General features: G+C 37.4%; 2 protein-coding genes across 3 annotated transcripts; both read right to left on the minus strand.

Annotated features, from left to right (window-relative positions):
• Window positions 1-411: 411 nt before the first annotated feature.
• Window positions 412-4,444, minus strand: LOC133822944 (probable 6-phosphogluconolactonase 1). Of its 2 annotated transcripts, XM_062255421.1 has the most exons (5): window positions 4,176-4,444; window positions 4,003-4,050; window positions 3,146-3,333; window positions 2,926-3,061; window positions 412-1,166 (listed from the first exon to the last, which is right to left on the minus strand). In XM_062255421.1, the coding sequence occupies exons 1-5, from the start codon at window positions 4,194-4,196 to the stop codon at window positions 675-677; spliced, it is 885 nt and encodes a 294-aa protein (XP_062111405.1). In that variant the 5' UTR covers window positions 4,197-4,444; the 3' UTR covers window positions 412-674. The 2 variants fall into 2 exon arrangements, with proteins under 2 accessions (XP_062111405.1, XP_062111406.1); XM_062255422.1 differs by lacking the exon at window positions 4,003-4,050 and having other exon boundaries at window positions 4,176-4,443.
• An 11,944-nt stretch (window positions 4,445-16,388) lies between these two features.
• On the minus strand, window positions 16,389-18,509 carry LOC133822945 (uncharacterized). Its single transcript, XM_062255423.1, has 5 exons — window positions 18,039-18,509; window positions 17,755-17,858; window positions 17,494-17,669; window positions 17,065-17,173; window positions 16,389-16,933 (listed from the first exon to the last, which is right to left on the minus strand). The coding sequence occupies exons 1-5, from the start codon at window positions 18,307-18,309 to the stop codon at window positions 16,637-16,639; spliced, it is 957 nt and encodes a 318-aa protein (XP_062111407.1). The 5' UTR covers window positions 18,310-18,509; the 3' UTR covers window positions 16,389-16,636.
• Between the last annotated feature and the right edge of the window lie 6,483 nt (window positions 18,510-24,992).

Below are 24,992 nucleotides of genomic sequence, written 5' to 3' on the forward strand. Positions count from 1 at the left end.
AGAAAGTAATATTTGATTTTAAAAGATGGTGTGATGTCAAACTCTCTCCAGTGGGACAACAAATTTTATTCTTTGGGGGTAAGTGTTTCTTTGCATTGGAGAAATAAGAGATAAGATAGTATTACATTACATTAAGATGGAATAACATTGGTCCACCACCACCACCCTACAAAATTGTTCTGTTTAGTTTTCACGTGCAGCTTACCTTTGCCTTTTATTTTTGCTAATAAAGTATTGAGAAAAAAAATGTAACCAAACTCATTTCCTTATCTGATACAATAACATAACCATAAATATCTCTGATCTATCAGCCCACAATGTTCTGATGCAATAAATTGTGGTCATGTTATCATGTCTACTTCAATTATATTATCTTTCGAGATTATCATCAGAAACTAGTAAGGATGTATAGAAAGAAAAAAGCTTTTGTATTTTTATTAACCTCTAGTTACAAAAAGGAAGATCACACTTCTCACACTTCTCCAACTCCCTAGAGAAAAAGATGAGAAGAAAAAGAAAAAGAGAGGAAAGGTAGACTAAGGCAAAATGGAGATTTTAACCCAAAAGCAAAATAACAAAATAAGGGAACTAATGAAAAAGAAAATGAAGCAAAAAGCATCAAATCCCTCCACTAAATACAAACATACACTTGGGAATGAAGAGGTCGAGCCTACCTAGTCAGAAAATTGAAAACCCTCAAGTTTTGAGGCAGATGGCCTGTCCAAAAACCACACCAGCTTCCCTTTTGTTGGCTGCACCATCCTTGCAGGTACCACTAGGCAATCTGGTCCCACATCATCAATTGCCAAGTGCGCAGCTTCCGCTTTGCTTTCGCCAGTCACGACTATAGCCACGTTGGATGCTGAGTTGATGACTGGCAGAGTGAAAGTGATCCTCTCAGGTGGAGGTTTTGGGGAGTCAGTAATGAAAGTTACCCATTCATTATTCTCATCAAGCACTGAATGATTAGGGAAGAGAGAGGCAACATGACCATCTGAGCCCATTCCAAGAAGAACAAGGTCAAACTTGGGACAGTCACTCGTATCAGACACACTAATTACACGAGACTTCACCAACTGACGAATAACAAACTCGTACTCACTCGCAGCTTCCTCTGCTGAAACCGAGTCATTGATAGAATTCACATGACTTGGAACAATTGGTACCTGCAATAAAAAAAGCAGGTTAGAGTAAAGATGATGGTGAACATTAACAAAATACTACAATGACTTAAAAAAAATTGTTAAAATTTTTACTTGTACTAAAACAGTGATGCAGGGTGCATGGACTTCTAGTCAAGGAATACAAAACATGAGATTCAGATTAAAAAAAATACAGAATATGAGATTGTAATGTATATTTTTCTCTAATACACTTTAACATAAAAGCCTGATCTGTTATCCGATTCATGTAATGACAAACATGCAACTTAAAAAATGACTTGTGCATGGCTTTAGAAACAGAAAGAAGAAAACAGCAGTTTTGGCATTTGAGTTGTTCGGAAACAGATGAACAGTCATCAATCCTTTTAGCCAATGATAATAATAATAACAACAATGGTATAAATCAAAGGTAGGGTCACTTGTTTTAACTTTTGAGTGGACACCTAAGAATTACACTCTACTAGTCTGAAGCCTAATAAATTGGTTATTTCTGTCATGTTGCTAGGTTCCACATTAGTTCAACTGCTCCAATTAAATAGGTATAAAAAAAGTTATCTACCTGTTCTAAACTCTACTAATCAATAAGCACAAAATTTAATCCTCACCATAATGGTTTTATATAGTTCCTTTGCTTATTGACATTCTGCTCTTGTCACTCAATTAGTTTGATTATGTAGGAAAATTGAGCTTACAAGTCAAGACAACATCAAAAAAAGTCAAGTCTGTAACTTTCAAATAAGTAATAATTAGAAAATAAGTAATGTAGAGTCTATTTTATAAACTTAAAAACTTATTAATTGATTCAAAAGTCCCAAGAATGCTTTAATGCTTCATCAGCAAATTCAAACTATTTAAATCAAGCAAACAGAAAGTACACTCTCCATGAATCAAACCCAATCCATGAAATTTTTTAGAAGTGGATAGATTGGTTCATTAGGATCATACCTAACAACTTTACTGCTCTCAGATAAACTTGTCATATCATGTGGACAGAAATTCAACCACAAGTATACATAACAACATTCTTACCTCACCAACCAATTTACCATTAAAAATATTTTCATAATTAAGATGATATGATTTTGTGCAAAAGCAATCTTATTATGCGAATGGAAAGAAAAAAGGGTCTAGATGTTAAAGAATCGAAAGGTGAAATCGAAATTTGCAGCTCACCCAAAGTAAATGACAATAGAACTCGGTTTAGGACAGGTAAGAAGGAATCGATAAAGTCAGTTAAGTAAAATCTCTAAATAGAAGTTCTGAAGTTGCCATCTGGTATTTGTGGAAAGTTGCTATCTGGTTTGGTTAATCGTGAAAAGATAGATGACTAAAGTAGAGATATTATTAATATGATTCTTTCCTCTTTTACAAGCCAATTTTATCTGCAAATTACCAAATTTAAATACCTTCCAAAGTAAAATGGTCTATAATAAAATATTTTCTAGCAAAACATGGTCAATGAGAGATTTGGCACCAAAAGCATATCTCATGTCAGTTAACCTCTTTAGCAAAAATGTGATATTGGAATAGGGATCTAAGCCAATTTGAGCTAGCTTTTTGACATTACCACGAAAATCCCATAAGCACCACCTAAATCAGCGGATTCCCTTCGAAAACGTCAAGAGTAATGAGGTCATCATCTTTTTTCATTTTTACCAAGTTTTGCACTTAAGAGGAATGGAAAACTGGGGGGAATCGCCACATACATCATTTTACATAACTAATGTTTAATTAAGAAGAAGAAGAAGGTGAAGGAGCAAACCTTGGAGAAAAGACCATCCTTGGCAAGCTTATAATTGCTATCAGCATGGTTTTTGGTCACAACACGCTCATCAGCCCATAGTATGTACCATTTAGTCCAGTCTACAGTCTTGTTATAAGGAGCTTCACAGAGTTTTCTGTTTTCCATCACAAATTTAAACAAAAACACCAAAATCACAAAAACAAATTAAATCAAAGTAGAAAAAGGAAGGCATTGATACCCCATTAAGCCAATGAGAGAACCACCAGATAAGGCGACAGCAAAGACACCCCTCTCCTTCACTGACGTCTCTGATAATTCAGCTATGTAGTCTGCCAAATCAGTCCCAAGCTCATCCAAACTTTCATGAATCCTCAACTCCTTATCTTTATGACCCCCAAAAAGAGCCATATTTCCAACAACTTCACACTAGTACAAACAATCAATCAAACTAATTTTAGATGTAATCATCAAGTTTTAATATATATATATATATATTATTTATATATAAAAAGATTGATAGAACATTCATCATAAATAAGTTATCAAGAAGTAAAGGAGACTTCTTGGCAAGTATATTCACAAGAAATAGTTGAGTGCAAAATATAGAATGGTCATGCTTTTCATCTTGTAGGCGTTAAACGATATTAGGGGCCTAAATTCTGCATAATTTACTAGTCTAAGTCCTTGTTAAGATTACAATTTCAAATTGATGAAATAAAAATAACTTTTTTCCTTTTTCTTTTTCTTTTTTGAAACAATTCATAAAAGTAACTGTAAAAATGGTCTTAATTCGAAACAAGACCCCAATCCAACAAAAGACCAGGTTGACCTTAAACTAGAATCAAAAGCAAACGATCCAGAATCAAGTTGAGAGTTTCAAAGCAAAAGAAGAGAAACCCAGATCGTGAAACAATCTCAATTTGCATTCCATCAAAGGGTGAAGGTTACAAAGACACACACACACACAAAAGAGAGAGAGAGAGAGAGAGAGAGAGAGAGAGAGAGAGAAATCCCATGCAGCTTAAAACCATTGAACAAAGTGCTGTAACAAGCAAAATAATAAATAAAGAAATAAAAGATGGTGATGATTCTTACAAAGAAGAAGGAAGTGGAGTAGGAGGAGGGAGAGGTGGCAGAGAGAAACTGACGAAGATGAAAGATGGGTATCAACACGAAATTGTTATGTATTATATAATATATCAAATATAACTCTAATCCATTTTTATAGACTCTTATATGAACTTCACTCTAAGTTTAGAAGAATTTACCTTCTGGGCTTCCACGTGCATCCAATGATCGTGACAAAACACACAGCACAAAACTCTCTCTCTCTCTCTTTGAGTAAACGGATAGAACTAGATAGAGAGAAAAATACTAATTATTTGTTCAATAATAATAATAATATAAAAAAACATATTTATCTCCAAGACCCCTTTGCTATAAACTACACATCTTTTTTTATATCTTTTTCATTTTGTTTTGTTGGAATCTGTTCAAGTTCAACATCTCTTAAATGAAGGAAGAGAGAAAACCAAAGTAACAGGCAAAAATTAAATCAATGATAAACATTTAATTACTCACTCACTCTAAGTTAAAAAGATATATAATTTGTCAAATAAAAACAAGCTTACATAAATTCAGTTGTAAGTAAATTACTATTATATTATTTGTTTATTTACACTTTTTCTTCTTTTCTTTTTGCCAAAACAGAGAATGCAGGGAAAAAAGTCCTGATAGGCCAACCAAACACCTGTCCAAATTTGCTGCTGACAATTGTGCCATTGGGTGGAGCTTTTTTTGTCTTACAAGACCAGTAGTACAGATTAATGTTACTCAATAAGGTAGTGGGATTTCTTTTTCTAAATCATATAAACATTAAATAATAAGCACATAAATATAACTTCTCTCTTTCTCTCTCTGTCTTCCATAAAATAAAATCTTGCTACTTTTCTTTTTCCCTTTACTTGCATTTAAGTTTTTATTTTTCTTTCTGGTTGTCTCCCCAAAACCAGCTACATCTACACTTTTTATACGTTTTTCTTCATGTACTGTTTCTTACGCTTTACCCCAATCTCACCTTTCTTGATTCCACATATTCCTCCACTAAGAGAGGCTGTAGTGTGTAAATAAGCAGACTGAGACACAAATGTACTATTAGCAAGGCAAGGAATCAGATCCATTGATATATCACATTGTATTATATTCAAAAAATAAAAAATAAAAAACTTGGGTGAGGAGGAGAGAAGAACCATGCTTAGACTACTATCTTTCTGGGTATTAAAAATCACACATTTAATCATATAAAAAAATCACTCATTTACTTTCTCCTGAAAAATTATATTGTGATTGCTCTAGCTTTTTCTTTTCTTCAATCTATTTTGGTTTGTCTAAAGTAAAGTTTGTTCTTTTTCTTTCTTGTTAAATGAGTTTATGCCATTTTAATCTTGGGAGCTATTCCTTAATTATAGAAAGCATACTTTATGTCACCTTTCATTGTAATTGTATAGAAGATATCATGTCAGCCATCATTTTCTTTAGTTTCTTCATCCTCCACCACCACAGATTAATATACTAAAATTATTATTATTATTATTATTATCAAACCAAAATGATGAATACAGTGTATATATATACATATATATAATTATATTAAGAGAAGTTTGGAATCTCTAGCTATCAAAATCAAGGGACAGTGTCCAAAGAAAGGCTTGTTGATTTTCTTTTATTTATTTCTTTTGATATATAACTATTAAGGCCACACAAAGAAGAGATTAAAGCCCCGTATCGTGACAAACCACAGTTTGAAGAATCTTAGCATTATCAAGCCAGAAATACCGATGGGGTCTTAATTGTTTACTACTTTTGGTGAAAACCAGAGAAGCAGTAGCTATGGACCATGACTTGTTTTCCTCTGCTTACATCACCACCTTTTGTTGAAATTTGAAAAAATAATAATAATAATAATAATAATAATATATAAATAAATAAATAAGACCTCTTATCATGCTCCTGATCCCACTTCCACATTCAACTAGTTCTTGAGAGCAACATCTCAACTTTATCACTTCAAAATAACAAAATAAAGGCAGAAAACTTCTTGTTTGATAGTGACTCTATAGTAAACAAAGCAAAGTTATAATAATTTTAATAAGAACACACTAAAATTTCAAAATATAGAATAAATAAAAAAAAAACTAGTGATTCTTCAGTTAATTGTTGCCCCCATTGATCAAGTATATTCTTTTATAAGTGGTCTTTGTGCTCTGATTCTTTAATGGAATTCGATCTCTTGATCTTCAAGCTCACTAGATTTCCTCAATTTTGGACTTTGTCTGTCAAGCAATTATTGTAAAATTGAATTCTAGGAGAAAAATTGACTAGACCATCATCATCAACTTTGTTTTCTTTAAAGAATTTTTCTAGTCAATTATAAAGATCACATATTCTCTTCCCATGGAACCAAAGTATTATTTTCCCTTTTTGTGCTAATGAGAAGTCTAATAGACTTGAAAAGATGTTCACTAGTTCAGTTTCATTCTTAATTATAGTCTTTTGGACCAGAAAAATAAACCTTCTTTTAGACCAAAACTAAGCAGAAATATTATTATTTATATGAATCTAAATGTATCTGCCTTCCAACATCCCAACATGGCTTCAAAATGAAGTGCTTTTGATAGGCCTCCTATTAAATTTGGGTACACTAGGAGAAATAAGGGGGAGGGAAAAGTCGGGGGTAATTGCTATCCAATTAGTAAGGGTCAATGAAAGGTAGTTATGTGAGTTGTGTTTGGGTGGGAGTAGGGTACATGGGAGTACAGTGAGGTCATAGTATATAAAGGATAGTAAATAGACCATTTGGGGGTAGGCTGGAATTGGTGATTGCAACCTCTTTTGGGAGAGACCAGGCTCTCGAATACCTGGGTTTCAATACAACAGTGTTTCTTTTATTATTTCTGCATCTTGTTTTTGCTGCTATCTATCATTTTTCTTGCTGTTTGGGTGCTTAGAGGTAGGAATATCCTATCAAATTGGTATCAGAGCAATCGATTTCCATGGGGCCGAAAAAGGATTTGCAGAGTGAAGTGTTGGAAGAGAAGATTGAGTTGTTGCAATCAGATTTTAGGAGAGAATTGGAGGAATTACGATTGGAATTTCAGCACCTTCCTAAGGAGCTGGAATCGATGAAGACCGAGGTGCTGAGGCTGTGGGATTTGGAGAAGAAGATGGATTTCTTGGTGGCTCACTTGGCCCTGCTGCTTCAAGCTTCGGGGAAGCCGGCAGGAGGATCATCGGCCATGGAGTCCGATCGTCAGCGACGGGCATTGGAAGAGGAGAATTTGTCTGGGGCACGAACAACACAACCGGGGGCACAGAATCTTTGCCCGGTGCCTCCGATTATTGGGGAACCATCCAGTCGGCCTCACGAACAACAACAATAGTCGTCGGAGCCAATGTATGCAGGACAGAATTTTGGCCATGATTTTTGGCCACCGAGAATGGAGCTACCACTGTTTTCAGGGGAGAATCCGGACGGCTGGGTTTACAGAACAGAGCAATATTTTATGCTGATGCACATGACGGAGCCTCAAATGCTAGAAACGGCAATCATCGGGCTCGATGGCGATGCATTGACGTGGTTCCAGTGGGAGAATCAACGTCGACCAATTACGTCTTGGGCTAGTTTGAAACAGCAAATACTCCTCCGTTTTAGGGCTTCGCCGGTGGGTTTGGTCTCAGAAGAGCTTCTGTCCGTCTCACAGACCACAACAGTCCGGGACTATCGATTGAGATGGGAGATGTTAGCGTCTCGGGTACCCGATGTACCAGATCACGTCCTAGAGGGAAGCTTTGTTCGTGGGCTTCAGGAAAATATCAAAGCCGCACTGCACATACTTCAGCCCGTGGGCTTGGCCAGTATCATGTATACGACCCAACGAATAGAAGAGGGCCATCAACTTTTACAAACGAGCCAGCCCATTCACCCAGCAATGGCCAAACAAACCCTAAGCCCAATCACACTAACCAGAAACTCACAGAACCCCTTTACCGTGAAACCCCCTGTAACATCCCTGACCCCTTCATCTTCTCAGGCAGCGGCATCCACGAGAATCAATTCAGTGCAGGCGCCGAAAACTCAACCATTTCGCAGAGGGTATCAGGACAAACGGGCTAGAGGAGTGTGTTTTCGCTGTGACAAGAAATTCCACCGTGGCCATGAATGTGAGTAGAAATTTCTGCAAGTTCTGTTACTGTCGGATGAGGACGAATCATTTCAAATGGAGGAATTGCCACCCCCTTCCCCGGAGGCAGCAGAAAACTGTGAATCCGAAGAGACGCTGGCCACCCTTTCCTTAAACTCCCTCGTAGGCATCTCATCGGCACACACCATGAAGTTGGTAGGGCATATTGGAAATCGACCAGTAACGGTCTTAATTGACAGTGGAGCGACCCATAATTTTATTTCAACGGAGATTGTGGCAGCAGTGGGGATTCCTATCACAGCTACGACGTGTTACGGTGTGCTATTGGGGACGGGGGGAAAGGTCCGAACAGAGGGAATTTGTGCTCATGTAGAGCTCGATTTGGGAGCATTGTGGGTCGTCACAGATTTTTTACCATTGGAGCTCGGGGGGACAGATGTGATCCTCGGTATTAAGTGGTTGGAGACGCTTGGTAACATGTAGGTCAATTGGAGGTCGATGGTGATGAAATTTGAGATGGCTGGGTCTTGGATTACGTTACAAGGAGATCCTAGTTTATGCAAATCTCCTATTTCACTCAAAGCGATGATTCTATCGGTTGAAAGAGAGGCACAGGGGTTTTGGGTACAGTTGGGAACGCTGTCGACGGAAACCGCAAGCGAGCAACAGCCCCTCCCACACGCAGTAGCTTCGGTTTTGCAAGAATTCCAGTCCGTCTTCGACATGCTAGCGAGATTACCCCCTATACGAGCTCGGGAACATGCCATAAATCTTAAAGAGGGGTCGGGCCCAATATCCGTGAGACCATACCGCTATGCTCAAGTTCAAAAGGACGAAATTGAGAGATTAGTCACTGAAATGCTCCCTGCAGGAATTATACAGCCGAGTAACAGTCCTTTTTCTAGCCCGGTTTTGCTAGTGAAGAAGAAGGATGGGAGTTGGCGTTTTTGTGTGGACTATAGGGCCCTCAATCGGGAAACTGTGGCTGATAAGTTTCCGATTCCAGTAATCGATGAGTTGTTGGATGAGCTTCATGGGGCGCAAGTGTTCACCAAGCTTGACTTAAAGTCCGGATACCACCAAATTCGAGTCAAGGCGAGAGATATTGAGAAGACAGCCTTTCACACACATGAAGGGCATTATGAGTTTCTAGTAATGCCCTTTGGCCTAGCCAACGCCCCGGCTACTTTTCAAGCGCTTATGAATGAAGTGTTTCGCGATTTCTTGAGGAAGTTTGTATTGGTATTCTTTGATGATATTCTTATATACAGCCCGTTATTGGAGGACCATCTACATCACTTACATTTGGTCTTGGAACGCATCCATATCCACAAGCTATTCGCCAATAGGAAGAAGTGTATGTTCGCACTAGCACAAGTAGAGTATTTGGGCCATGTAATTTCGGCCAAAGGGGTGGCTGCCGACCCAAGTAAATTGGCGGCAATGGAGACATGGCCCACACCAAAGACCATCAAGGAGTTACAGGGTTTTTTGGGGCTCACAGGTTTTTACCGAAAGTTTGTGCAAGGTTATGGGAGCATCACGAAGCCACTTACAGACTAACTTCACAATGATTCATACGGCTGGACTCGAGAGGCAGATTCGGCCTTTCTTCATTTGAAGAAAGCAATGTGCTCGGTACCTGTTCTAGCATTACCCAATTTTTCAGTTCCGTTTGTGTTGGAGGCAGATGCGTCGGGGGCTGGTTTAGGGGCTGTTTTGATGCAGAATGGACGTCCCGTTGCCTATTTCAGCCAAGTCTTATCATCACGGGCCCGAATGAAGTCTATCTATGAGAGGGAACTTATGGCAATTGTTTTGGCAGTCCAAAAATGGAGGCCTTACTTGTTGGGGCGCAAGTTTTTGGTCAGGACGGATCAATGCAGCTTGAAGTACTTGTTGGAGCAAAGATTGGTGGCTCTAGAGCATCAAAAATGGCTTACAAAGCTGCTAGGATATGACTTTGATATTCAGTACAAACTGGGGCTAGAGAACAAGGCCGCTGATGCACTAGCCCGCCTACCTTGCGAGGCTTCCTTGGCTGCCATTTCGGTCCCCAATGTTGTGTCTATTCCAGATCTTCAGGCGCACACTGCAGCTGATCCTAGTCTGTTCAACATAGCGAAGCAACTACAAGATGGGCAACAGGTAGCGGGATATTCTTTGGTGCAAGGCTGCCTGAAATATAAGGGACGTTTGGTCATACCGTCTTCTTCCCCTTTCATTCCATTATTATTGCAGGAATATCACAGCAGTAACGTGGGTGGACATTCTGGTGTGTTTAAGACTTTTCAGCGGATAGCGGCTGACTTATATTGGCAAGGTATGAGAAGAGATGTACAGAAGTTTGTCGTTGAATGTGCCATTTGTCAGCAAAGCAAGTACTTAGCTCAATCTCCGACGGGTTTGTTATAGCCATTGCCTATTCCAGACCAAGTTTGGGATGACATTTCAATGAATTTATAGAGGGACTGCCGAAATCGAATGGGTTTGACTCCATTCTTGTGGTGGTGGACCGTTGGAGTAAATATGCACATTTCATACCCCTCCGTCACCTGTTTACAGCTAGCACCGTGGCAGCAAGCTTTGTGCGAGAAGTCGTCAAACTTCATGGCGTACCACGTTCCATTGTTTCAAACCGCGACAAGGTATTCCTTAGTTTATTTTGGAAGGAGTTATTTCGGTTACAAGGCACAAGTTTGAAGAAGAGTACAGCTTATCACCCACAATCGGATGGGCAAACAGAGGTGGTAAACCGCTGCCTGGAAACTTACTTGCGGTGTTTTGTCAGTTCCAAACCAACTCAATGGGCCAAGTGGATATCTTGGGCAGAATATTGGTACAACACATCCTTTCATTCGGCAGCAGGAATGACCCCGTTTCGTGCACTATATCACAGGGACCCTCCTCCATTAGTACGTTTTGGACCAGCCAGCACTAAAGTATCAGCGGTGGAACAAATGCTTCAGGACAGAGATAACATTTTGGGGCTGCTAAGACAGAACTTACACCGGGCTCAACAGAAGATGAAGGTGCTGGCTGATAAAAAAAGAAGGGATGTGCAGTTTAAGGTGGGGGACTTAGTCTATGTGAAGTTAAGGCCATATCGGCAGAAAACAGTCGCTAAACGCATCAATGAGAAGCTGTCACCGCGATATTTTGGCCCTTTTCCGATCCTAGAACGCATTGGGACAGCAGCGTATCACCTTCAGCTCCCTCCGGACGCTACAATACATCCTATTTTTCATGTATCGCTGCTGAAGGCAGCATTGGGACCAAATCAGCAACCTTCCACGTTACCTCCGGAGTTGACAGCAGAGTTGGAATGGATCTTGACACCAGAATCTGTTTTGGAATTTCGGCCAGGAACTCACAAAGCAGCCCCTCAAGCATTGATAAAATGGATGAACATGCCCGAATGTGAAGCAACTTGGGAGGACTTTCGTGTGATTCAAGAGCAATTTCCAAACTTCCACCTTGTCTTCCACCTTGAGGACAAGGTGAAACTTGTGGCCGGCGGTATTGATAGGCCTCCTATTACATTTGTGTATACTAGGAGAAATAAGGGGGAGGGAAAAGTTCGGGGGTAATTGCTATCCAATTAGTAAGGGTCAATGAAAGGTAGTTATGTGAGTTGTGTTTGGGTGGGAGTAAGGTACATGGGAGTACAGTGAGGTCATAGTATATTAAGGATAGTAAATAGACCATTTGGGGGTAGGCTGGAATTGGTGATTGCAACCTCTTTTGGGAGAGACCAGGCTCTCGAATACCTGGGTTTCAATACAACAGTGTTTCTTTTATTATTTCTGCATCTTGTTTTTGCTGCTATCTATCATTTTTCTTGCTGTTTGGGTGCTTAGAGGTAGGAATATCCTATCAGCTTTGAGCTACTGAACCTCATATACTTCTGCTCTTTTCTTTTCTATTTGATTATAAACAATGCAAGTATTGTCTTTTAGCCACATGCACATAAACAGTCATTCACTACAAAACATCTTATTTTCTCCAATGGAGTTGAAGAAAATGATCTTTGGTGGTCCTTATTTATGAATTGGGAGTATGTACTGATAAGCTAATTTGAGGGCAAATAAAGCATTTCCCGAAAGACAATTATAGAGAATTAGAGGGATATTTCTGATGTGACTAATCAGGCATCTTTTAATATATATATATATATATATACATATATATTGCATGTAGGTATATTGGAAAACATAAAAAACAAAACTAAGCCTAGAGCATCTTTCCTAATTCATATATCTAGTAAAAAAATGTCAATAATAAAAAAACATAAGTTATATATGAGGGGTTCAAATTGGCTGATGAAATGATTGATAATCTCCCACTCAAGATTTATTTTGTGGGAAAAATAAAATTGTTAATTAAAAATGGAAGAAATAAGATAAAGCAAAGCAGTAGGTGGGGATCAAACTTGGCAAATTCTGGTCTTTCAACCACCAAACTTACCCTTTCATGTTGCACATGGCATCTTTGATTACAGATCATATTATTGTCTTGAATTTGCCTCAATTGAATTTTAAATTCTAATAAACCCCTTTAAGCATGCTCTGGTTTTCTGTTGGCTGGTATTACATGAAGCTCCAAAATAAGACCAAATTGACTTATGGGTTTATGGTAGTAGGAGAAATGGTGCCAACTGCCAAGAAGTCCAAAAATAGACCCAACTTCAATCTTGGTTCTAAGTGTCTATTGTCAACCATGTTGAGGCTTCTCTTCTCTACATAGGTTGGTTCCAATTCAGTTTTTTGTTTCAAATCTTTTATTAATGTTGTGGACTAAGATTCAAATCTAAAAAAGAAAAATCACAATAGGAATGTCGACTCAACCAACTAGTAGAGGAAAGCAATCAAGTAACCAAACATTTATAATCATTAAATTGTTTGATTATAAATGTCATGATTGTTAGGTCTAAGAACCCATCAACATGAAGGAAAAAAAAGGCCGGCCTTTCTTCAATTTTTTATATGAGAGTGCAAATGATGTATTGCAGAAAATAGTCAGTTTTGTGCCAATGATTTGGTTTGTAAGAGCAATAATTTATGACTGGGACAATGAAGTCGATCTATCTACTTTTGGTCTAACAGGTTAAGCAGTTAAAAAACTTTATTTTTGTCTTGTCCGAATAGTAGTTTTGTAACTAAGCTCCAAACTCTCTTTCATAAACACAAAATATCTTGGTGGGTATTGGTGGCACCACCTAATGCTTTCAAGTCATTGTGCTCTTTCAGTATTTTTTCATTATTAGCATCATCTATGAAAAACCCCATGTTATTGAACTGTTCAAAACGTCACTATTATCTCAGCAATTTCATTTTCCAAGTCAACATCTTCATTAAGGAAAAAAAAATTTGATGGCTACATTTGTTTGAATTCAAAAGTACAATTTCATTCTCACTCATTGGCTGCGTTAGGAATTAATTTTGCATTGTGAATGTAACAGTGATTCTTTCATTTGGCTAATAAAGTGTTTTGGTAAGAAGTGTATTACCACTTGATTATACTAATAAGGTAAGGTACAGTTAGGAGTTTTTTTATGACTATTTTTATTAATTATCTAAAATAATAAGTTAGAGTGATTCTCATTTAAACAAATTTCGGATAAACAATAGGCTAACTGATTCCTTAAGCGAGGGGTAAACCAACAACTAGCAGTCTTGCCATGAAAGTAAGACAATTGTTTGTCATAATAAAAATGTAGCATAGCATTGCTAGCAGCCTTTTTTTTTGTTATGCATTTTTCAACTGTATTTAAGAATAAGGTTAAATAAATAACCTACATCGATAGAGACATATCAAAGAGGCTCCTAATAATAATGAAGACAATTTTAACTATCACCATTTTTTCCCTCCTTTGCTTAAGAACATTTTCTTGATAATTCTGACCAAATATAAAAACATTAGTCAATTCCACCAAATAACTGACAAATTTTAAAGGTGTTGAAAGAAAAATTAGAGGATAAGATAGCACACCTTACTAACAATATTTGATTTTTTTTTCCTTTCTTATTATAAAAGCTCCAACTTTTTTTCTTTTTTTTCTTCTCTCTCTTCACCCATTTTGTAATGAATAACTGATGATTTTTTTTCAGGTAAAAATAATGACATAATTGTAGACGTACAACTATAAAAGTGGCATAAGCTAGCCTAGTGGTAATATATTTTCTACCCACCAAGAAAGAGGACATCCAAATTCAAATACCCTCTTCCCTGAGTTAAAAAAATGTAAATAAAATAATGTATTTATAATTGCACACCTACTTAAACATATTTGGTAAAAAATAAGCTCCTAAAAAATTTCAAATTCTTATATAACAACTTTAAGTTTTTATAAGAATGAATATTTGTTTAAAAGAATTTATTTATGTTTTAATTTAGAATAATCACATAAGAAGCCTAAATAGGAGGCCATAAATTCAAAATTCTTCAAGAAATATAAGAATAATATACCTATATATAAAAATCCTAAATTCCTAATCCTAATTTTAGCTTGTTTAGAAGAAAGGAGAAAACAAAAAAATGGAAAAGCATATTGATAAACCTATCTTTCAGTATTATTATTATTTGGTGAAATATACAATGAAAGAAAAGAAGAATAAAATGCCAAAATGGTATAAACCAATTGGAAGAAAACCTAGGTAAGTAGAAAAGAAATATCACTTTAAATTTTGTGACAATACTTATTACTATTAGTTTTAAAAGGATGTGTTTTATTATTAGTAGTAGTAGATAATATCTGCTATTGCTATGTATGCTTGAAGAAGAAAGCTCAGCCTGAAATGGCCATAACTAGCCAGATTTTGATTGAATTCAATCAAGTTCGTGCTTCATTGGTTGTTTCAATACGTTAAAACTTACTTTCTTTTCTTTTTCTTTTTTTGGGTGAAGCTACAGTATGTCAAATCTTTAGGCCAACTATATGACATATGTGTTGTTTTCGTGTAAATGTTAACACACTTCATGGCTTTGGGATAGCCAAACGCAACAAACATATACTAACTACTACCCCAAGAAAATGACCCCTTAATGCACAGTAACCTTAATTGGCTAGCCAATAGAGTTGGGTAACCTATTCAGCATTTTTCTCATTATTATATAAAAAGGAAAGGAAGAAATGTCTAAATCACATTAATTAGAGATGAAACAATCCCACTTGTTCTTTTGTGGTCCACTTATCTATAATGTGGCTGCTCCATTACTTTGGGGCCTGCCAAAGATGGACATATTCTCTTTTCAATGACGTACCTCTCTCATTCTTGGCTGGTTCTATTATTTTTTAATGATTCATGTAATGATGTTCAGCTCATATAATCTACCATTCATTTTTCAAACTTTTCTCTTCTTCATAATGTCATAACTGGGATTGTTTGTAATGCTAATTATGTTTTCATAGATCAAAAGAAAAGAAAGACTTGCTTTCCTTTTCAAGGCTCTGTCATTGTAATCTAGTGCCTCCAGGGTGCTGTTGTTCTTGGCCTGAAATTGAATGTTGACAGCAATGGAAAGTCCAACTAATATATATAAATAGAGAGAGAGAGAGAGAGCAACTGAAACCCGACAAGCAACCACCTCCCTCATTGGGACGAACTGTAGCTATCCTAACTCTCTCTTTTAACTTCTTTTTAAATCCCTTTGTTCAATTCTTGATTGCTATCTATTTTTACAGCCTTTTTTCTCACATTTATTCTTCTCTTTTTCCTTCTTTCTTTTGGCCTTTATTTCATTCCATTTTTGCTGCTCCATTTATAGTCGAAGGAGAAATCTTGGAACATGCTGACAAAATAATTTTTGGAGTCTAACTAATTAGATTGAGACTTCAAACGAGGGGGCCTCAATTACGTGATTGGAATCACTTGCAAAATTTCAAACTCCTCCCAATGCAAGAAAGCTAGTACATGTCTGTGGTGCTAGAGTCTTCACACTGAACTTGTTAGAGCTGACCATGAAAAGCAATAAATTCATTTTAGATAGTTTGTGAAAGGGAAATGTACCTTCTCTTAGATCAAAGAACAGGAGAAGAAACTTGAGTTCAATAATTGACTGACTAGAGAAATGGCATTTTCGTGTTGGGAGAACAGTTCTCTATAGATCAGAATTGCTCTAGTGCTTGAGCAAAATACAAGAGAAACTAAGTAGCCATTCAAACCCATCTGCCCTGGCTAGAATCTGAAACTGAAACAGAAGCTAGAAAATGGAAGAAATCAAAGTTGTTTAGAAAGGAACTCATTATCTAATGATGAAAGAGATGACACAGAGACAGTATAGAATAACATAATAGAATATCCATTAAAATAAGGACTAAGCCTTAAACATGGTATGAGTTTCTGCAAATCCATTGAATTGAAATAGGTCCTCGAAAGGATAGTTTTATCAGCTTAGATACAAAATGTAGGAGACCAAATGCAGCAGAGCAAAATCTGCATTTTGCATCTAACCTTTTTTACTTCCTACAGCTACAACAAAAGAAATCTAGCTTTGTAATTTCTATAAGACATAGTATAGTTCAAATTTCAGTACTCAATGTACAAAGATACGCTTTTATGCATCCCAAATGGCAATTTCAATCTCCAATCCTTCTGTTTACGATTTAAAGGTCGACCTCTGCTAAGAGGGTCTCTATTTTCCTTAACATCAGCCAACTTCCATATGCAAGTCTCCGTGTCAAGGGACTCCAGCAAAAATGTACCATTTTTTTCTGAGCAATTAGACTCTTCCTCCACTATGTAGCAGACTTGCATTGGCATGTCCTTGAACCGATCAAGATCATCCGGCACCTTTAATAATCTCTCTGCACCAGGAGATGATACCTTCAAAAGAGAACTTCTCCTTCATTTATGATTCAATACATTCCTAACTAGTAATACTGAAGGAAAATTCCAAACAACTAGAGCAAGTCTAAGCAATCACTATAAAAAGAGCTATGTAGTCACTCAATTACCTCAAGAGCTAAGTCATTAGGTATTTGTCCACTTTCTCCAACTTCGTCTAATCTCTTCTTATATTCCTGACTGTAGCCTTCAAGCTCCTCCATGCTGGGACATTCATATCTTAACGAACACAAAAATAATATATTAGCACACAGGAATCCAAGTTAATAGTATATGTAATTTAAGAGTTTGTATCCTCTTCCATTGGAAAATAAGAAAACAATAACAATCTTTCACACAAAAGACCACAAAAATGGATTAAAGGAAAACAAACTAAAAGGCTTCAGTTAAACAATGGTATATAAGGAACTTTGAGTGTGTAGATTGTTAGGAACATAATAACTGAAAAATAAAACTATTATACAGCTACCAGAGTTGAAAGTCTTGTATGCAAATCAGTTTTTCCAAGTTTTCAACACAAAAAAGGATCAGAAAATTACTGGCTCGACAGTTTATCCAGCCTCACGTATATATATCCACGAGGAGTGGTCTTGAAAGCATATAGTTTCATGCCATCACCGAATTGTGACAAGACCTCATTGGCAATGGAGAGAACCCGCTCACCCCAAGGCACATCATGGAATACAACTCCTCCACCATCTCCTCCATCTCCAACCTATTTGTTCATCAGATTAGCATCATTAAACATAAGCAGCAGCATAGCTTCTAGGCTGATTCATCATAAGAGTCATAATTCATACCTTAGGCTCAGTCACATCCTCATCTTCCCATTCTTCATCTGTAGCAGAACCCTCTTCCCATGACTCCAATTCATCCCTGGGGTCGCTCTCTTTGTTTGCTTCGCCTGAAAGTGAAGAAAAGGTGCATACTTCATTTGCTTATTATGTATATACACGCTTCATATCAAATTCCCAGAATCAAATTTCAATGACAGTGCCATTGTTAAGGGCACAAAGAACAGCATTTACGTACGAGGAGATGCATACATAAGAAAGAGAGAGAAAAAAAGCAAATGATGATGTACCTGGAAAAGGGTCATGATTGGTATCCTTAATACTCTGGAAAGAAGTGGTTCTCAGAAAGCGAAGAGTGGCAGAAGAAGAAATTACGGAAGTAGGTTTGCAGGAACAACCAATCAAAGGTATCAGAGAAGAAGAAGGGTTGAGAAGGGAAGAGAGTTCAAGTGGAAGAGCGGTCGTAAAGTAAGAGAGGCTTCTGAAAGAAAATGAAGAAGAAGAAGAAGAAGAAGAAGTATTAGTAGTGGAAGTAAATAGTCGTAATAGATTCTTAAACATCGTTATTGTTGCGCTTAGGTTTCTCTCTGGGCATTACACAAAACCTCTTCGTTGTGTCCTTTATTTCGGTTTTGGGTGCGGTAGCGGCTTACAACCGTCGGCGTCGTCCAGTACAACCAGACTCCTAGAGCAGTTCAATTCATTAGGGGAAAAATTTTCTTTTTTTTTTTTCAAACCCTTTTGTTACCAGCACACGTCGGTAGAAACGACATTTTTCTTTTGTTTAAAGTTTAGTGTCGTTTATATTTTAAAAAAATAGTGTCGTTTATGGTACAGGGGTAGCCGTTTTGGTTCAGCGGGTTGTTTGACTTGTTTTCAGGGTATTTTCTTTTGCTATAAAAAGTTGGGACACTTCTTTTAGCCTTACCCATTAGGCTCCTTTTTTAGCCGATCATCTTTGATGGATGGTGCCTGATATTTTAGACTCCTATATCCTAATAATTAAGTTGTGTCCTACTCTATTCGGATTTCCCTCTCGTAAATGCTTTCAATATTAATAATGACTTGTGATTCTCTCCAGAAAATTTTAGATTATATGCATCATAGTTAAATTTTTTAACATGCCATCATAAAAATTCTCCCACTAATATGCCCCTTCTTTATTTTGGACAAAAATACACTTATCAGAAAAATTTAACACTTCACACATTTTTCTCTCTATCTCTTTCTGTCATCCATCATTTACAGCCATTTTCACAGCAACCCAAAGTTGGTTTCACAGCTAAATCGGTGAAGAAATTGGACTGCTCGGATCTGGAAGTTTCATTTCAAGTGAAAAATTCATTTCAAGTGAAGAAATTGTCATTATTGGCGTTTTTAAGAGAAAAAATCATGGGTAAGTATCATTTCATTATATCTACTTGTGAATATGAAATGTCATGGTTATATATTAGATTCGAACTGTTCCGCAGTTGAGTGTGGTATTTTTTTCTGCATTTTTTGAACTGTTCTTCGGATCTGGGATTATGTGGGAGCCATTCCAAAATCGATGGTACATCGATGGCATTTCGATGGTACATCGATTGCATTTTGATGGTACATTGATGGAATGTCGATGCTGAGGCGAACATCTAATTTAGATGTTATTTTTTATATAATATTGATGGTATATCGATGTTGAATTGATGCCATTTATGTTGATTTGGTTCAGCATCGATATGGCGTCGATATGGCATCTATATACCATCGAAATGGAATCGCGTACAGATGGCAACCATCAGCATCAATACATCGAAATGTCATCGATGTGGCATCAATGTTGAACTGCAATACAGATTTTCATAGGCATCGATTCATCATCGATTTACCATCGATTCTTCATCGATTACACTTTATTTTTATAATTTTCTTATGTTTTTTTTTTGTAATTTTGCAGGTTCCAGAGTTAATATAATTGTTTCTTACAACGGTGTTTGGGAACAGAAAGCAGAGAAATGGAATTTCAAATCTGGTTTGAACACTATAATACAAGTACCAATTGATGTTCATTACATAGAATTATTGGAGAAGTTGTATTCAAAGTTGAAAGTGGATAGGTCATTGTTTGACTTAAAGTTGGAAGTGTCGTTTACATGCAATGATTTTAGCGTAGATCCCATTGAAATCATAGATGATGAATGAGTTAGTGCTCTTATTCTTGACAATTCGAAGTCCTTAAGACATCGGGTTCCTTTATGCGTTAGTTCGATTGCAAAGAACATTGCTCTTATTGACCCATCTCCTAGAGCGAGTGTTAATATGGAAAATCATAATCAATCCTGCACGACTGTTCCACAAACAGCTCCTGGGCCAAGTATATGCATGGGAGGTCCTAGTCATAATGAAACTTTTTTCCCCCAACAAATCTCCTGCATGATGATGGGTATGAGTATGAGCATTATGTCAATGACGATCTAGTTGCCCATTTTGGTGATGATGATGAAAGAGTTAAGGGGTGCAGTAGTTCTGATGATAACTCAGAGGATCGGTTGTCGATGCTACCTGTGGTTCAAGTAGATAATTTAAATGTACGACCCTTGCCAAGATGTCAAGAAAGCCAAGGACGGAGGACTACTGGCTCAGAGAGCAGTCATCCAACTACACAAAACGATAGAAATAGATGGAGTTCTCCAGCATATACTGCTGAAGATATCCCATGCCCCTCTTATGTTATCCCCACATTATCTGGAGTAAGTTGTGTAGTAATAGAAGTTGGGAAGGTTTTCGATAACAAGTTAGAGTTGAAGACGAAGGCACGCTTGTATGCAATGAAGCAGAACTTTGAGTTTGTGGTGAAGAAGTCAGGTACTGAAGTTTGGTATATCACTTGCAAGGATCCTGATTGTGGGTGGAGATTGAGGGAGAAGAGAATGCCTAAATCTGATATGTTCGAGATAACTCGTTTCACCAATAAACACACTTGTTCACTTGACCTCTGACATAAAGGCCATCGCCAAGCTGCACCTTGGGTTATTGGTCATTGCAAAAAGAAAAATATCAAACTGGATCGAATGCGCACATGGCAAACAACATAAGAGAAGCCATTAAGAATGATTATGGCATTGAGTTTTCATATGGAAAAGCTTAGAGATGCCAATAGAAGGCTCTTTCTTATGTCAGAGGAACACTAGAAGCATCCTACCAGAAGTTACCATCGTACCTGTTCATGCTTCAACAGAAAAATCCCGAGATGTTAACAGATTTTGTCACTGAAGAAGATCGATTCAAATATTGCTTTTTCTCACTCGGAGTTAGTAGAATAGGGTTTCATACATGTTGTAACGCCCTGGCTACCCCAGAACAGTTACGGTGAACCGGAAATTTGACTCGTTACCCGAGTCCTTTGGTTAAAAACGTGATCTAAGTGTTATTACCAGGTTAAGGTGAAAACCAGTAAAAGGAAAGGGTACATTTTATTAAGTAACTAAACTGCTCATGAGCCTTTTAAAATGTTTACAAGTAGTTTGTATTACAAAAGAGTTGCTATAGTTCCAAATATACAATCCCCGTCGGCCTAAGCGGCAAAAATAGGGTAAACCCCTAGTCCCTCTGAGAACTCCTTGACCGTGGCGGTCAAGTGGCCCTGTATGTACATCACGTCGCCCAAGCTCTCCACTCAAGGCTGGCCAAGCTTTTCCTTCCCTTTACCTGCACCACATAGCACCCATGAGCCAAGGCCCAGCAAGAAAACACACTAAAGCATGATATAATATCAACAACGATCATAATAACCATTCAGGACTATCAGTCCAACAAATAGGTGACAATAGCTGAAAGTCACAATAATGAGCATCGCTCCCTTTAGCCATGTGACGATAGGGTCACCAGGGCTTAATCGATAAGTGTTTCATTCATAAGTTTGTTCAGGACAGGTGCATGGTGATTGATCACCAACATAACCTTCCTCACGACTCTAGAGTCGAAACTATGGACAACGTCCCTTAGCCACGTGACAAACGGTCACCGGGGTCATATACCTTGGCTATAGTCATCTGGTCGTAGACCAGGCAAGCGCTTATAAGTTCTTCGACCTTAGGGTCGGTCCCACATTAATGCCACAGAGCCATTCAATGCGTGATCATCGACTTTAGAGTCGGTCCCTAACTAGTCAGTGTCTCAAACAGGTAATCAGCGTTCACTAGCTTTTAATATGCAATCCATGTCCACATATATCAACCAACATGCCTTAATATCAAACCATGCATGTCATATACCTATACAGGGTGCAACTGTATTCATACACTGTTTTCTTACCTCAGATTCGAGCTAGAAAGATTAAAAGAACGACCCGTGAGAACGATCAACCTTTAATCCTTTAGCGGTCACCTAATTAAAGCCAAACATGAGACATCATTAATAATAATGATCAACATATGTTCCCACACCAGTATCTAGCCTCCAGAAGATCAATCCCAACCAATCCAAGTAGTAGGAACACTCCTGAGGCCTAAAACTAAGTTCCCGGGGTCAAAACGAGCAAACGGGGCGAAAACAGGGCAAGGGCTGCGGCCCTAGCACCTTGGGCCGCGGCCCCCAGGGTTCCCAGAGGCAAGGGTCACGGTGCCCAGCAGGCACAAAGCCTCCACCTGCTTCTTCAAAGAAGGGCCGCGGCGCCTCAAGAACAGGGCCGCGACTCTCCACCCGGGGCTATTCCCAAACGTGATTTTATCACTCCAAAGCCTCCAAATTCATACATAAACATTCCCCAATCATCAAAAAAAATTTCCCAAGCTTCCCCATGCATCAAAACCCTCAAAACCCAAGGTTCAAACGAATCGGAAACTCAACAATTCACAAAATCAATTCAAAGCTTAGAAACTCGGAAAACTCAAAACTTAAACCTTGATTACCTTGGATTGGGTTGTTTTCCGTCAAATCCTTCGGTTAAGAAGCTTCTAATCTTTCCTAGGATCACTACGCCACAATCCTCGCTTGATTCCGACTCCTAGAACTCGAGATATCTTCGAAAATGCTCAAACGGTAAAACGAACTATCGAAAGGGAGAACGAGAGGTTTTCTTAACGTACGTTCTATCTGACAGCTACTTCAAGCTTAAGTAACCTCAAATAAAACCTAGTGCTCGGGGTCCCAAAAACACCCCCGGGGACATTATAGTCAAAACCTCCAAAATTTCACCCTGATCTCAAATATTCCCAATTTATCATCAAATGAACATTTCTATCACCCCAAAATTGACCCCGTTATGACAAAACCGCTAATCCATCATATATGACCGTCTCATGCCGAATAGCTCAAATATATCTCCATAATAATGGGATCTCATTCACAAATCAAGTTATGCACCCAAATACACATATTCACCCTCAATGGGCCAAATTATCAGAATAGCATAATTATTTAAATGTGGACCCACATGCACGCGTATAACATCATATCATAATATAATTCACATATACACGCATAAACACATTTAATGGCATAATTAAACAGTTATGGCCCTCCCGGCCTACTAACCCAGCCATTAACCATAATAGGGAATCCGGGGCATTACACATGTCGTCCTGTGTTATGTGTGGACGACACTTTTTTAAAGACAAAATACGGTGGGCAGATGTTATGTGCAGTCGCGCTAGATGCAAATAACCATCTATATTCAGTTGCATTTGATATTTTGGATAGTGAGAATCATGATTCTTGGAAGTATTTCATGTCAAAGCTAAAGGAAGCGATTGGGGAAGTTGAGGACCTGACGTTTGTATTTGACAGGCATGCAAGTATTACACACGCCTTGGAAACTATTTTCCCCGATGCCTATCACGGTGCTTGCTACCACCACATTAGTATGAATGTGATTGCTAAATTAAAGACTGATCATTGTCATGTGTTGATGTATAATGCGGCATATGCTTTTAGGAAATCCGAGTTCCACGCTAACTTCGAAAAAATCAAATCAAAAGACCCAACTATTGCTCAATACCTAGAAGGCATGGGTTTTGATAAGTGGTCCTGTGCTTACTTTGCTGGAAATAGGTATGTCATTGTGAATTGTATTTTAATTTATGAAATCTTCTAAATGTACATTACTGTTAAATGTTAGTTTTCTTGGATACTAGGTATAATATAATGATAAGCAATTACGCTAAAAGTTTCAACAATAAGACCCGGGACGTTAGGAGCTTTCCGATAACTACATTCATCGAATTTATTCGCTTCACACTGCAGTCCTGGTTCTGTGATAGGAGAGAAACTAGCGAGAAGACAACTACAACTCTTGCACCGACCTATGAGAAAAACACTACAAGAAAAAACAGTATTCATAACACTTAAAAACTGCTAACCGGGAGTATTGATAACGCTTCTGAAAATGCTAACGTAGCCCCTGTTATTACAAGTCCTGTCTTTTCTATAACAGTATTCAAATGTTATGTTCGATGTTATCTTAAACTATTCAATAACACATTTTTAGTTGCTATAATATTCAAATAATAACATTTAGTTAGAGTATTTGGTTATAAATTTGAAGTTTAATATTATACTTTTTTGCATAACATTTTTCAACTGTTACATTTGATTATTTTGATAGCGTTTTTAGTTTGTTATATTATATAAATCATAACAATTTGTTACGCTTATAATATGTTTCTAAATCATAACATATTAAGGTTTTTTATTGTGATAAGAGTACTTATAAGTTTTTTTTTTAATTAAAAGATTTTCATTATTGTATTTTGATAAAAAAAAATCAAAATTAATCATAAAATGTAATTCTCAATATATTGATAAACCATAAGTATTACATTAAACAATAACTAATTCAAACTATGAATGTGTCTATTTCATGAGATCTTAGTTCTAACTTAAGTTTGAAAGCATAACATAATAAAGTTTCTTGAACATTTTTTACTTCAAAAATGAAAAACAAAAACATTACAAGATACACAAAAGTAAACCATGCATGAAACTTGCTCCATCCTTCAATTCATCATCCTTTGTGCACTTGTCTTTGTTGTGAGTCCATTTGTTGTGCACTTGTCATATACCTGTTTCCCTTTCTTCCACATGTCCATGTGTAATCCCCAGAAATCAAGAATTTTATTTTGAAGCTTCTCTCCAGTTAATATACAATATGGACTAGCATCCTAGAAACACCAATGACTCAAGAAATCAAGGAAAATGGGAAAAAAAAGGACTTCTGGAAAAATATATAAGAACCACATACATACCACTTCAACTAATTTATTGAC

This window comes from Humulus lupulus, chromosome 3 (genome assembly GCF_963169125.1).
Source record: "Humulus lupulus chromosome 3, drHumLupu1.1, whole genome shotgun sequence".
Taxonomy (NCBI): Eukaryota; Viridiplantae; Streptophyta; class Magnoliopsida; order Rosales; family Cannabaceae; genus Humulus; species Humulus lupulus.